This window comes from Oryx dammah, unplaced genomic scaffold (genome assembly GCF_014754425.2).
Source record: "Oryx dammah isolate SB20612 unplaced genomic scaffold, SCBI_Odam_1.1 HiC_scaffold_2, whole genome shotgun sequence".
NCBI lineage: Eukaryota > Metazoa > Chordata > Mammalia > Artiodactyla > Bovidae > Oryx > Oryx dammah.
This window is the reverse complement of record NW_024070186.1, coordinates 178196517-178211155: the sequence shown is the minus strand read 5'-3', so window position 1 is coordinate 178211155 and position 14639 is coordinate 178196517. Positions and strand designations below refer to the sequence as shown.

Genomic DNA, 14639 nt, shown 5'->3' with positions numbered 1-14639 from the left:
AGAGCCACAAGAAAGTCCCTTCATAATGCCATGTTTTCTCATAATCCCTGGCTACCACCTGCAGTTAACTCCTTTTGTCTCCAATGAATTTAAATTTGGGCTAAAGTGCTGCTCCATCTGCAAGCCACTCTGGGAGGGTAGATGGGCTGTGGAGATAGTAAAAGTTGAAAGAAGGATAAAAAACTTAAGACCAAACACATGAATACTACTCATTAAAAATTAGATAGTGTAGATTGAGAGATCAAACATGAAAGGTTGAAAGCAAAGGTGATGTTCTTATACAAATAGTGTTTACTAAAGTGTTTGTAAATCACAAATTCTTTAAATATATCTAATACAGAAGATGCTTACTCAATCCCCAAATATAAAATTCCGTCAACTAGTTTATTTGGTTTTTACACTAAGAGCACGCACAATAGGGTGCTGGCCATGGTTTGTTTTGTGTTTTTTTAAGGTAACCCCTGACCTCTCACTGGGAAGAAGTGGAGTCAGATAGATGAAGTAGGGTGAGCCCGAAGTCCAGAGAGTTTGCCACACGTTTAATTTCAGCTGGCATGAAAAACTCCAGGCCTTTCTGCCCCTTGCCCAACGCATTCCCAGGTACACCCTGTTCCCTCTGAGAAAGCTTGCATCTAAAAATGTGTAAACATTCTGCTTCTTTGACTTTTATTTTTAAGTACATTATTCCATGACTAGAGGTAATACTTTTTATACTGTTGAAAATACATAACATATTACAAAATATATACATGTTGAAAATACATACATATATGCTGCATGGTGGCGTGCTGCAGTCCATGGAGTCGCAAAGATTCAGACACAGCTGAGTGACTGAACTAAACTCAGGGGTAATACTATTATTTTAGAAGTTGAAAAACCTACTACGGTGTTACAGGCTCCAGATAACATAGGTTTTTAAAGTTTGAGGTTCTCTGAAGCCCCAGCTGTTTAAAGTAATTTAATCAACCCTTAGTTGTAATTCTATTCTTCAGCTTCACGTACTGCCTCTAGCCATGTGACCTGGGACAAGTAATTTGTCCTCTTCCGCTTCCTTGCTTGAGCGAGTTATACGTGAAATGACTCCAGTCCTGCGTAGTAATAAGCTAAGACTCATTTCATTTACTGTATGTTTGTCCATGTTTCCAGTACATGAACTGACTTGACTTACCCATAACTTCTTGGTTTTTTTTGCTGCACTGTGGTATGTGGGATCTTAGTTCCCTAACCAGGGATTGAACCTGTGCTTCCTGCAGTGTAAGCTTGGAGTCAACCACTGGACTGCCAGTGAAGTTCCCATAACTGAAATTTACCTCATGAAATAAATGTAAGCAAATATTTAAAATTTTGGCAGGGTTCAAATTAATACTGAGATGCAGTAAATATCAAGGATAGATAAAAATATTGGAAACCACACACCTAAGTCTAGCCAAAAGCAGAAAGCCATAACAATAGACTCGGAAACTAATGAACACACTTCCTATAAAGTACTTAAATTTTGTAAACAGGCTATGTAATTCTAAAATTTACGACCCTGAGACAAAGAACAAAGTTATGATTGAAGGCAGGGGGTATGGGGGAAGGGATAGTTAGGGAGTTTAGGATGGACTTGTACATACTGTTAAAAAAAAAATTCCTTAAACTGTGCCTCATAAATTGTGCATGTTTCAATAAAAATTTCAAAAATTAGGGAAAATTAAAATTTATAATCCTGTCTCCAAAATCTGAAACAGATAATGGTTATTAGTTTATTCTTGTTCTTTGAGTGCATAACCAAAATACTATCTTTAAAGCTAGTGGCATATTGAAAGAATACACTCTGTAGAGCCTTTGGGAATGCACTTAGCCACGTTAATAACGCAAATGGACTGTTTGATCATCTGAGTAGATGAAGAAATGGCATTTTCTCTCATTCATTGTTTATTCCTAATAGAATCAAAGTACTAGCTATTCCTAATAGACTCAAACTACTAGCATCATGTTTAATAAGGAAATAACTACAGTGGCTTAAACACAGAGGCTTGTTTTCTTATTGAGGGCTTCCCTGGTGGTCCAGTGGTTAGGAATCATCCTTGCAATGTAGGGAAAACCAGATTGATCCCTGGTCTAGGAGGATCCCACATGCCCTGCAGCAACTAAGCCAGTGAGTGGCAACCCACATGCTGAGGGACTGTTGATAAGCTAAGAGCCAGGATATGTAGGAGTTTCTGCTGCAAAAACAAAAACACCCCTCCCCTCCATGTACATCAAGAGATTACTTCTAATCACAAAAGCAGACATCTCAAGTTAATGATTTTAGTGCTTTTCTATGTATGGGAAAGGTGCCAGAGTCTGGACTCTGAAATAATTCCTGATACACATCTTAAGTATCGAGGACCAGTATCCTGTGGTTTTTTTTTTTTTTTTTTCAACTCAGAATTCCCCTCAGGGTACACCATAGGGGCAGCTGCAATGGTTGATGGCTTTATCACTGCAACATTGTTTATGGAAGTGGCAAGTGACATCCTTAGTCCACAGTGGTATAAGCATCACAAAGTCATTAGGGACCTAAGCTCCAACCAGTGCTAAGTCACCATCCAAGGATGTACTCAGTGAGCTTTAGCTGCTGAAGTTGTAGGCAACAGAAAGGGTGTGGGGGGAGGAAGGAATAAAGGAAAGCTGCTGACCTTCTTAAGGTTTCCAGGAAGTTTTATGTGATATTTTAATTCACATTCTATTGGCTATTTAGTAACATGGGCACACCTAGGCCACACGTAGGTGCAATTTATTTTTAATTCTCAATATTTAATTCTCAACGGCTTCCCTGGTGGCTCAGAGGTTAAAGCGTCTGCCTGGAATGTGGGAGACCCGGGTTCGATCCCTGGGTCAGGAAGATCCCCTGGAGAAGGAAATGGCAACCCACTCTAGTACTCTTGCCTGGAGAATCCCGTGGAGGGAGGAGCCTGGTAGGCTACAGTCCATGGGGTCGCAGAGTTGGAGACGACTGAGCGACTTCACTTTCACTTTCTCAGTGTTAGCTTTTCAGAATTCAAACAGAAGGTGGAAAGTCTTCCAAGAGATACTACTACTAGTTCCTTGGAGATATTCTAGACATTTTTAAGCAAATGAACTGTCCATACTTTCCTTTTTTGTATAATGTAACTTGATGGCAAAAGGAGAAGTGGGTGACAGAGGATGAGATGGTTAGATAGCATCACTGACTCAAGGGACATGAATTTGAGCAAACTGGGAGATAGTGGAGGACAGAGCTAGTAAACAATAGATGACTTGGTGATAATGCCATTATCAGTATGAACTGCTGAACAGAAAAAAAAAATAGCCCCCATCGCCTCTCTTCTGACAGCGGATGGTATCAATCACATGTTGAAAGTGCTTTGTATTAAAACTGGCACGTGAACTTCCTGATCACTTCCATGTACCTCCAGCCTCTCCCTTCCACTGACCCCATTTCTGTGGGCAACAGAGGTTGAGATGGTTGGATGACATCACTGCCTCAATGGACATGAGTCTGAGCAAACTCTGGGAGATAGTGAAGGACAGGAAGCCTGGTGTGCTGCAATCCATGGGGTCGCAAATAGAGGCGACTGAACAACAGACAGCAACAAAGACTGCCAGAGTCTTCCCTGCAGCTCTCCCTTGCATGGGAGAGAGAAACAAGGATGGGTTTTGGAGTCAGGTTCAGTTTCTAGTTTCTTGCCATTTTGGGCAAGTTACTTAACAACTAGGCCTCAGTTTTTATGTTCTAAATGATAAAAATGTTAAAAATGTACTTCATAGTTTTTGGTGAGTATTTAATAAAGTCAACAAAATACCAGACCTGCTGGGTACCCTTTATATGTGTGTGTGTGCACGCTCAGTCGCATCCGACTCTTTGCGACCCCATGGACTGTAGCCCGCTAGGGTCCTCTGTTCATGGAATTTTCCAGTCAAAAATACTGGAGCAGGTTGCCATTTCCTACTTCCAAGGGATCTTCCCGACCCAGGGATCGAACTGAAGTCTCTAGTGTCTCCTGCATTTCACCTCAAATCGCCTCATCTAAGATTTCTCTTTTTTTACTACCTTAACTTGTGGTTACTTCCATTTTGTTACTATATTCATTTCAAAACCTCTCCTGCTCTTATGGAAACCAATGAAATTTTGCTAAGGATACTAATAACCTAATATTTCCAGAGACAGCAAAAAAATTGCATTTGATAAAAGCTGACCATCTCTATATTAAGATTAGGATCAGCTGCAGGAAATTGAAAAAACTCAAAGTAACAGTGGCTTAAGCAATATTTAGATCTCTATTAGCTTCCCGACATCCTTGAACAAGGTTGGATGACTTAACAGAAGTTTATTGTCTGGTGGTTCTGGAGGCTAGAAGTCTAAAAGGAGGACCATGCTGTTTCTGAAACCAGTAGGAGAACCCTGGGGGTCTGTGACAGTCTTTGGCCTTCCCTAGCTGGTAGCCACATCACTGCAGTCTCTGCCTTCATTGTCACTGTTCTCCCTGTGCGTGTCTCCCATGACCGTCCTGTAAGGATACCGATCTTACTGGATTAAGGACTCACCCTACTTCAGTATGATCTCATCTTAAACCTGTTACATCTGCAGTGATGCCATTGCCAATTAAAGTCACATTCAGAAGGACTAGGGGTTAGGATTTGTACCTCTCCTGGGGGGTGGGGGGTGGTGGGGAGACACAATTCAATCCATACCACTTGCAAATTCAAGAACCTGAAAGGTAGTGGACCTAGGACTGATGTGCAGTCCATGGTCATGTCCCTGCTGCTGCTAAGTCGCTTCAGTCGTGTCCGACTCTGTGCCACCCCAAGACGGCAGCCCACCAGGCTCCCCCGTCCCTGGGATTCCCCAGGCAAGAATACTGGAGTGGGTTGCCATTTCCTTCTGCAATGCATGAAAGTGAAAAGTGAAAGTGAAGTTGCTCAGTCGTGTCCGACTCTTAGTGACCCCATGGACCGCAGCCTACCAGGCTCCTCTGTCCATGGGATTTTCCAGGCAAGAGTACTGGAGTGGGGTGCCATTGCCTTCTCCGGGTCAGGTACCTAGATGTCTTCATTCTTGTCCTGCCATGAGTGACTTCATTCCTAAGAACACTCAGTGAGCCTCAAGATAGGTCAATAGAAGTTACCCAATCTGAATAACAGAAAAGAAAGATACAAACCTGCCGAGATCTGTGAGACACAATTAGGTGTATGGTGACCAAACACACACCAACATATACATAATGGGAGTCCCCAAAGGACAAGTGAAAAAAAAGGGGCAGAAAAGTTGGTTGAAGAAATAATATCCAAAGCCTTCCCAAATTTGCTGAAAAACATTAATCTACACATCCATAAAGAGTCGGACACAACTGAGCAATTTCACTTTCACTTTCACACATCCATAAAACTCAACAAACTTCAAGTAGGATAAAGTCAAAGAAACCCAGACCTAGACACATTGTAGCCAGACTTAAAAGCCAAAGATAAAATTGTGAAAGCCTTTAGAGAAAAATGACTTACATACAATAAGCTCATAATACATTAAGAGCTGACTTCTCACTGGAAACAATAGAGAAGGCAGTGGAATGACATTCAGTGGTCTGAGTAGGAAAGAATTCTCTATCCAGCATTACTGTCTTTCAAAAACCAATACAGAATTGTAAAGTAAAATAAAAAATAAAACAAAAAAAAAGAAGGTATAATAAAGTTATCCCCAACTAAAGGCAGATAATTTGATGCAAGCAGATCTGTCTTGTGAAAAAAGCTCTCTTAAATTTCTTCAGGTTGAAATGAAGTAAACAATAAGTCTACATGAAGAAGCAAAAAATACTGGTGAAGTTACTTTTAATTAAAAGAAAATTGCACAAAACAATAAAAATGTCGTGTTTATAACAGAGAAACATACCATATGGTAACAGGAGCTCAACAGAGAGGGCAGGGAGTAGAACTATACTGAAGCAGGGTGGTGGTGGCTCATGCCGCTCACTAAGTCATGTCCAACTCTGTGACCCCATGAACTGCCACATGCCAGGCTTCCCTGTCCTTCACTATCTCCCGGAATTTGCTCAAACTCATCTCCATCGAGTCCATGATGCCATCTAACCATCTCATCCTGTCGCCCTTCTACCCTCAATTTTTCCCAGCATCAGAGTCTTTTCCAATGAGTCGGCTCTTCCCATCAGGTGGCCAAAGTACTGGAGCTTCAGCATCAGTCCTTCCAGTGAATATTCAGTGTTGATTTCCTTTAGGATTGACTAGTTTGATCTCCTTGCAGTCCAAGGGACTCTCAACAGTCTTTAACAGCATCACATTTGAAAGCATCAATTCTTCAGCACTCAGCCTTCATCATGGTCCAACTCTCACATTCACTACATGACTACTGGAAAAACCATAGCTTTGACTATATGGACCTTTTCTGGCAAAGTGGTGTCTCTGCTTTTTAATACTGTCTAGGTTTTTCATAGCTATTCTTCCAAGGAGCAATCGTCTTTTAATTTCATGACTGTAGTCACTATCTGCATTGATTTTGAAGCCCAAGAAAATAAAATCTGTCACTGTTTCCATTTTTTCCCCCATATGTTTGCCATGAAGTAATGGGACTGGATGCCATGATCTTAGATTTTTAAATGCTGAGTTTTAAGCCAGCTTTTTCACTCTCCTCTTTCACCCTCATCAAGAGGGTCTTTAGTTTCTCCTTGATTTCTGGAAAAATAAAATTAACAAACTTTAATAAAATCAACAAACTTTAGCTAGACAGACCACCAAGGGAAAAAAAGACAAATATTGCCAAAGTCAAGAAATAAAGAGGGGCAATTACTACCAATTCTACAGATGTTAAAAAGGATTTATAAGCGACTGTTATAATTTTTTGCCAACAAATTTCACAGATTAGATGAAATGGACAAATTTGTAGAATTTCTCAACATACCAACTAATTTAAGAAGAAACAAAATCTTAACAGATCTATAACAAGTAAAGAAGTTCTTAATAGATCTATAACAAGTAAAGAAGTTGAGTTAATTTAAAATCTTCCTGCAAAGAAAAGTCCAGGCCCAGATGGCTTCACTTTGAATTCTGTCAGCTATTTAAAGAAGAGACGTTACAATCTTTACAAACTCAGAAAATGGAGAAGGAAGGATCACATCCCAGACCATTCTATGATACCAGTGATATCCTTAAACCAAAATCAGACAAAGATCACAAAACGATATTACAGGCCAATTTCCCCCATGAACATAGACATGAAAATCCTCAACAAAATATTAGCAAAGCAAATCTGGTAATATATAAAATTGTAATACCCCATGACCAAGTAGAATGTATCCCAGGAATGCAAGATTAGTTTACCATCCAAAAACCTACTGCTGTATACTTACACATCATATGAATAAAACCATACAATTTATAAAATACAATATTTTAACATACTGATGAAAAAATAGGAACAGAATGAAACTTCCTTGACTTAAAAAAAGGGCAACTATGAAAAACATACAACTAGCATTGTACTTCATGGTTAAAGACTTGATGCTAAAGACAGATCCTTAGAAGGATGTCTGTTGCCACTTCTATTCAACACTGCACTGAAGATTCTAACCAGCACATTTAGTAGATGGAAAAAAGAAAGACATCCAACCTTGAGAGGAAAAGAAGATTTTTCATTTTTTTCATGATTCTGTATGTAGACAAATCACACACACACATACAGAAAGACAAAAGAAAGACAGTGCCAAGTCATGTCCGACTCATGCCACCCCCCTGGACTGTAGCCTGCCAGGCTCCTCTGTCCATGGGATTCTTTAGGCAAGAATACTGCAGTGGGTTGCCATTTCCTTCTCCAGGGGATCTTCCCAACCCAGGAATCAGACTCAGTTCTCCAGCATACATATAGACACACACATACCGACACACACAAACTAGAACTGAATTTAGATCTTCAAGAGGTACAAGAGAATCATACAAAAATCAACTGTGTTTCTAACACAAGAAACAATATGAAAATCAAATTAAGAAAATTTCACAATAGTATTAAAATGAATACTTCGGAATACATTTAGCAAAAGAAGTAGAAGACATTTACAATGTACAAGGTTTAACTACTACTGTTCTTACTAGGGGACAGCTGTAATGTGGAGACATTTTTGGTTGTCACAGTTTGGGGGAGGGGATGCTATTGGCATCTAGTGAGTAAAGGCCAGGAATGCAGTTAAATATTTTACAATGCATCGGACAGCCCTCCACAACAAAAATTATCTGGTGCCAAATGTCAATAGCACCAAGGTTGAAAATTCTGCTCTAAATAAAGGGAGAGGCATTTCACGTTCATGGATTTGAAGACTCAACCCTGTCAAGATGCCAGTTCTCAAATGGATCTATAAATTCAATATGATCTCTATTCCAGCAACTTCTGCAGTAGAAATTGATAAGCTGACTATAAGATGTATATGGAAGTGCAAAGGGCATAAGAATAAAATGAGAGGACTTACATTACCAGATTTCAAAACTTACTGTAAACTACAGAATCAAGACAGTTTGGTATTGGTACAAGAATAGGAGTATAGATGATGGAACAGAATTAAAGTGCAGAAACCCTTATATTTATGTCATTTTATTTTTGATCAAGATCTAAAGGCAATTCAGAGGAGAAAGAAAAGTCTATTCAACAAATGGTCCTGAGAGAGTTGGAGTGGTATCTGTGTGTCAGTCACTCAGTTGTGTCCAACTCTTCTCGAACCTGTGGACTATAGTCCACCAGGCTCCTCTGTCCATGGGATTTTCCAGGCAAGAATACTGGAGTGGATTGCCATTTCCTTCTCCAGGGGATCTTCCCAACCCAGGGATCAAACCTGGGTCTCCTGCATTGCAGGCAGGGAGAACTGTATATCTGCATGCAAAAAAAAAAAGAAAAGAAAAAAGAACTTAGACCTTTACCTCATATCATACACAAAAAATGAATTCAAACTGGATCATAGATCTAAACGTAAGAGCTAAAATTTTTAAACTTCTAGAGAAAAATATAAAAGTTTATGATTTCTGGTTAAGTGAAGATTTCTTACATATAATATCAAAAGTATAATTCATAAAATAGAAAAAGATAATAGAATTTATCAAAATTAAAAATGTATGCCCCTCAAAAGACATCATTAAGAAAACGAAAAGACAAGCTATAGATTGAGAAAAAATATTTGCAAACCACACCTCTAATTCAGGAATTACATAGAGAATACATAAATAGCTTTGCAGTTCAATAATATGAAGACAGACCTTCCCCAGTGGCTCAGAGGTGAAGAATCTGCCTACAGTGCAGGAGACTCAGGAAGACAGGTTTCAATCCCCTGGTTGGGAAGACCTTCTGGAGGAGGACATGGCAATCCCTCCAGTAGTCTTGCCGGGAAAAGCCCACGGACAGAGGAGCCTGGCGGGCTACTGTCCATGGGGTCACACAGAGTTGGACACGACTGAAGCGACTGAGGATGCACGCAATATGAAGATGCTGCTGTGCTGCTGCTGCTAAGTCGCTTCAGTCGTGTCCGACTCTGTGTGACCCCACAGATGGCAGCCCACCAGGCTCCCCTGTCCCTGGGATTCTCCAGGCAAGAACACTGGAGTGGGCTGCCATTTCCTTCTCCAGTGCATGAAAGTGAAAAGTGAAAGTGAAGTCGCTCAGTCATGTCCGACTCTTAGTGACCCTATGGACTGCAGCCTACCAGGCTCCACCGTCCATGGGATTTTCCAGGCAAGAGTACTCGAGTGGGGTGCCATTGCCTTCTCTGAATATGAAGATAAGCAATGCCAATTGAAAATGGGCCAAAATTTTGAAAAGACAGTTCATCAAAGAGGAGGTAAGAACCGCTAATAAGCACATGAAAATGTGTTCAATATCATCAGCTGTTAGGGAAATGCAAATCAAGGCAACAATGACTTACCACTACATACCAAATGGAACTGGAACCCTCATACCTCATTGACTGTAATGTAAAGTGGTATGGGGGATAAGTTTGGCAGTTTCTTTAAAAATTAAACATAAATCTGTCTTATCACTTAGCAGTTCCACACCTAGGAATCTATTCAAAAGAAATGAAAACATGTCCACACAAAGACATGTAGTGAACATTCACAGCAGCATTATTTCTAATAGCCTTATTTCATTGGCTGCCAGGTCTTAGTTGTCATATATGGGATCTAGTTCCCTGACCAGGGATTGAACCCAGACCCGCTGCATTGGGAGCACAAAGTCTTAGCCACTGGACTGCCAGGAAAACCCCTCTAATAGCCTTAAACTAGAAACAGCATAAATGTCCCTCTACTAGTGCATGAATAAGCAAAACATGTCATACCCAATGAAATACAACTCAGCAACATAAGGGAACAAACTTTATGCTTGGCAAAAGAAGCCAGATGCAGAAGACTACATTGTGCATGATTTCATGTGTCTGAAATGTCCAGAGAAGGTGAAAATATAAAGATAGAAAGCACATCAGTGGCTTCCTAGGGCTTGGGGTGGGAGCAGAGATTAAGTGCAAACAAGCAGGGAGGAATTTTTTGACTGATGGAAATGTCATTGTGAAGGTAGCACACCTTGTTCAATTTGCTAAAAATCGTTGGATTGTATATTTGAAGTGAGTGAACTGTATGCCCTGCAAGTTATTAAGCAATAAAGCTGTTTGGTTTTTGTTTTTTTTTTAAACTTCATCTCTCTGGGAAGGAGAGGGGCATATGGCAGTTACAGGCACCCAAGGCTTCTGAGCATGCCGCGGGACTAGATCAGTTTGCTTCTACCAGGCGAGCGTATCACCTTTCCTATTAAAAATTTGCGGATTTAGGTTCTTAGCTATATAGTCTTCAGGAACTACTGTATGCACTGAATTGGAGTATGCCTAGGTGAGAACAGATAAATGGCAAAATTAAGTACAGTGTAACCAAAGGATGCTTCTGTTTGTTCGCTTTTTAAATTTTGAATCCTATGACAAAGGAGGCCTTCCCAGATATCTCTTTTCCGAGGTATCACATTGCTTTAAGCTAGAGGAAACAGTACCGAATGGGAAATTCCAGACCTTTGTGTCTCAGGCCACGGACAGGAGGCCAGCGTAGCTAGAACAGTGAGACAGGAGCTGGAAGCGTGGTGGGCAGAGACCAGGTCATGTAAATTCGTCTGCCCGCTTTGGGAAGACACTGAAGGACGGCAAAGAATTCAGGTTTCAGTAGCAGGCTTCGGTTCGGTTCGGTTCAGTCGCTCAGTCGTGCCCGACTCTTTGCGACCCCATGAATCGCAGCACGCCAAGGCTCTCTGTCCATCACCAACTCCCGGAGTTCACTCAGACTCGCGTTCATCGAGTCAGTGAAGCCATCCAGCCATCTCATCCTCTGTCATCCCCTTCTCCTGCCCCCAATCCCTCCCAGCATCAAAGTCTTTTCCAATGAGTCAACTCTTCGCATGAGGTGGCCAAAGTACTGGAGTTTCAGCTTTAGCATCATTCCTTCCAAAGAAATCCCACGGTTGATCTCCTTCAGAATGGACTGGTTGGATTTCCTTGCAGTCCAAGGGACTCTCAAGTCTTCTCCAATACCGCAGTTCAAAAGCATCAATTCTTCGGCGCTCAGCCTTCTTCACAGTCCAACTCTCACATCCATACATGACTACCGGAAAAACCACAGCCTTGACTTAAGTGAAGTGAAGTCACTCAGTCGTGTCCGACTCTTTGCGACTCCATGGACACCAGGCTCCTCCATCCATGGTATTTTCTAGGCAAGAGTACTGGAGTGGGTTGCCATTTCCTTCTCCAGGGAACTTCCCGACCCAGGGATCGAACCCAGGTCTCCCATATTATAGACAGACGCTTTACAGTCTGAGCCACCAGGGAAGCCTTGACTTGCCTGAATTCAAATCCCACTGTGCTACATTCTAGCTAGGTGATATTGAACAACTTGCTTAAACTGCCTCAGTTCTTCCACTTTAAGTTGGGGGAGAACAATAGCACTGAAAGGATTGTGAGGACTAAGTGTGCTAATAAAAGTAAGGGCTTTAGAGTAAGCACGTATTTAAGCGCCCAGTCGGCATTTAAATTAGCTTCTGTTGGACGCTCGCAGCTCGCCACATTTCCCGGAAGGCCTGCAATCACTATAGTAACGGCTACCTACTTCCGGAAGAGGTACGGCGCGCGGCGAGGGTCAATCCCGGGCGTACACATCAGCGCGCTGACCCAGGGGCTGTGGAGGGGTCTGTCTCCGGCGCCGTCGATCCCCGCCCGCTGCTTCCCAGGCTGCCGCGGGTGCTCTCGCAGGGCCACCCGCTTCTGCAGCCGAGTGGCCGTCCGGAGCCAGGTCTTCAGGCTTGGACGCCGAGCTGCGACGGTGCAGCCATGGACTTCTCCAAGTTCCTGGCGGAAGACTTCGACGTGAAGGAGTGGATCAATGCGGCCTTCAGGGCTGGCCCCAAGGAGGCGGCGGCCGGGAAGGCGGACAGCCACGCAGCCACCCTGGTGATGAAGCTGCAGCTGTTCATCCAAGAGGTGAACCACGCCGTGGAGGGTGAGCGGCCGGGCAGAGCTCCCAGACGGGCCCGGGGTCCGCGGGGGTGCACGTAGTGGGCAGTAAATGTCAGCGCCTCGCGTGGAGAGCGAGCGAGCCCGGGTCCGGTTCCCGCGCAGTCCTCTTGGGGACATCCAGGTCTCAGCCCGCTGCTCGTCTCTCTGCAACACTTGCAGATTTGGGATCTTGCTTTCCACTTCCGGCAGTTTAAAACTTACTGGAGTGATTTTTAAAAATATGAAATAACTAGTCAACTGATTCTTACATTTGGCAAAAAGCGTATAGAAGATGTATAGGAAAGACAGAAATAGGGAAGACATTGTTTTAATGGATTTTAAAAAAATGGTCTTGTTACCTGCAGTTGATTTACAATGTTGTGTTAATTTCTACTGTACAGTAAAGTGATTCAGTTATATATGTTATATATATGTATTCAGTAAGTTGAAACTCCAATCCTTTGGCCACCTGATGCGAAGAGCTGACTCATTTGAAAAGACCCTGATGAAAAGATTGAAGGCTGGAGGAGAAGGGGCGACAGAGGATGAGATGGTTGGATGGCATCACCGACTCAGTGGACATGAGTTAGAGCAAACTCTAGGAGTTGGTGATGGACAGGGAGGCCTGGCTTATTGCAGTCAATGGGGTTGCAAAGAGTTGGACACGACTGAGCGACTGAACTGACTGACTGACTGTATATACTTATATATATACATTCTTTACCACATTCTTTTCCATTATGGTTTGTCACAGCATATTGAATATAGATCATTTCCTGTGCTGTACACCAAGTAGGAACTTGTTTATCCATTCCATATATAATAGTCCGCACTCCATCCTTCCGCCACACCGCTCTTATAGTGGATCTCTATGTCAGTGAGGAAGATGGGCTGTCCTGATTGAAGACTTTTATTCCCCACTTTTGTCTGTGCTGGGTCTTTGTTGCTGCACTTGGACTTTCTCTAGTTGTAGAGAGTGGAGGGCTACTGTCTAGTTGCTGTTCGTGGTCTCATTGTGGTATTTCTCTTGCTTTAGAGCACAGAGTCTAGGATTCATGGGCTCAGTAGTTGTGACGTACGAGCTTAGTTGCTCTGCAGCATGTGGGGATTTTCCTGGACCAGGGATTGAACCAGTATCCTGTGCATTGGCAGGTGGATTCTTAACCACTGGACCACCAGGGAAGTCCTAATGGGAGACTTTAAAGTATCAAATTAACTAACCAGAATAGTGAATTATAAAAAAAATACACACCAGAGTTAATAATAATTTAATGTATCTACTGTGCACCTGTCAAGAAATGAGCAGTGAAAAGTTTATCTTTCTGGAGTTTGCTGCCTTGTGGGGAAGACACGTGAACAATTTAATTATAATGAAGGGTAGATTTGCTGAGAACAGAACTGGAAGCTGAGACCTAGATGAAGGCAGCAATTGTCTCTTGTCTGGGACGTTCATAAAGGGCTTTCCCTGTGTTAGGCCTTGAATGAAAGCTTCACAGGGCAAAGATGAGGAAGACATTGTGCTTAGTCTCTCAGTTGTGTCTGACTCTTTGCGAGCCCATGGACTGTTATCACCCACCAGGCTCCTCTGTCCATGGGATTCTCCAGGGAAGAATACTGGAGTGGGTTGCCATTCCTTTCTCCAGAGGATCTGGAGTCTCATCTAGGTCTCAGCTTCCAGTTCTGTTCTCAGCAAATCTACCCTTCATTGTAATTAAATTGTTCACGTGTCTTCCCCACAAGGCAGCAAACTCCTGACCCAGGGATCAAAGCCAGGTCTGCATTGCAAGCAGATTCTTTACTGTATGAGCTACAGGGAAGTTCAGGGAGGATTTTAATAATAATGATATGATGGCAAATATCTGAGTCCTTGGTATACATCAGACACTGTTTTAAGGGCTTTGTGTGTACTTTTGTAAAAAGAGCTACTTAATACTTAGTAATCCGTGGTCTTTTTAAAACAAATTATTTTAATTACTTTATTTGGCTGCACCGGGTGTTTAGCTGTGGCATGAGGGGTCTTCAGTCTTCGTTAGGGCCTGTGGGATCTTTAGCTGTGACATTCAAACTCTTTGTTGCAGCATGCAGGATCTAGTTACCTGACCAGGGATTGAACCTGGGCCCTGTGCATTG

General features: G+C 42.3%; 1 protein-coding gene across 1 annotated transcript in view; it reads left to right on the top strand.

The window, feature by feature from the left end:
• The first annotated feature begins 12119 nt into the window (after positions 1–12119).
• COG7 (component of oligomeric golgi complex 7) overlaps positions 12120–14639 on the top strand; it is an 88712-nt gene continuing 86192 nt past the window's right edge. Inside the window, exon 1 of the mRNA XM_040257798.1 lies at positions 12120–12513. Coding sequence (XP_040113732.1) covers positions 12345–12513 — 169 coding nt within the window. The 5' untranslated portion in view covers positions 12120–12344. The remainder of the gene's footprint in view (positions 12514–14639) is intronic.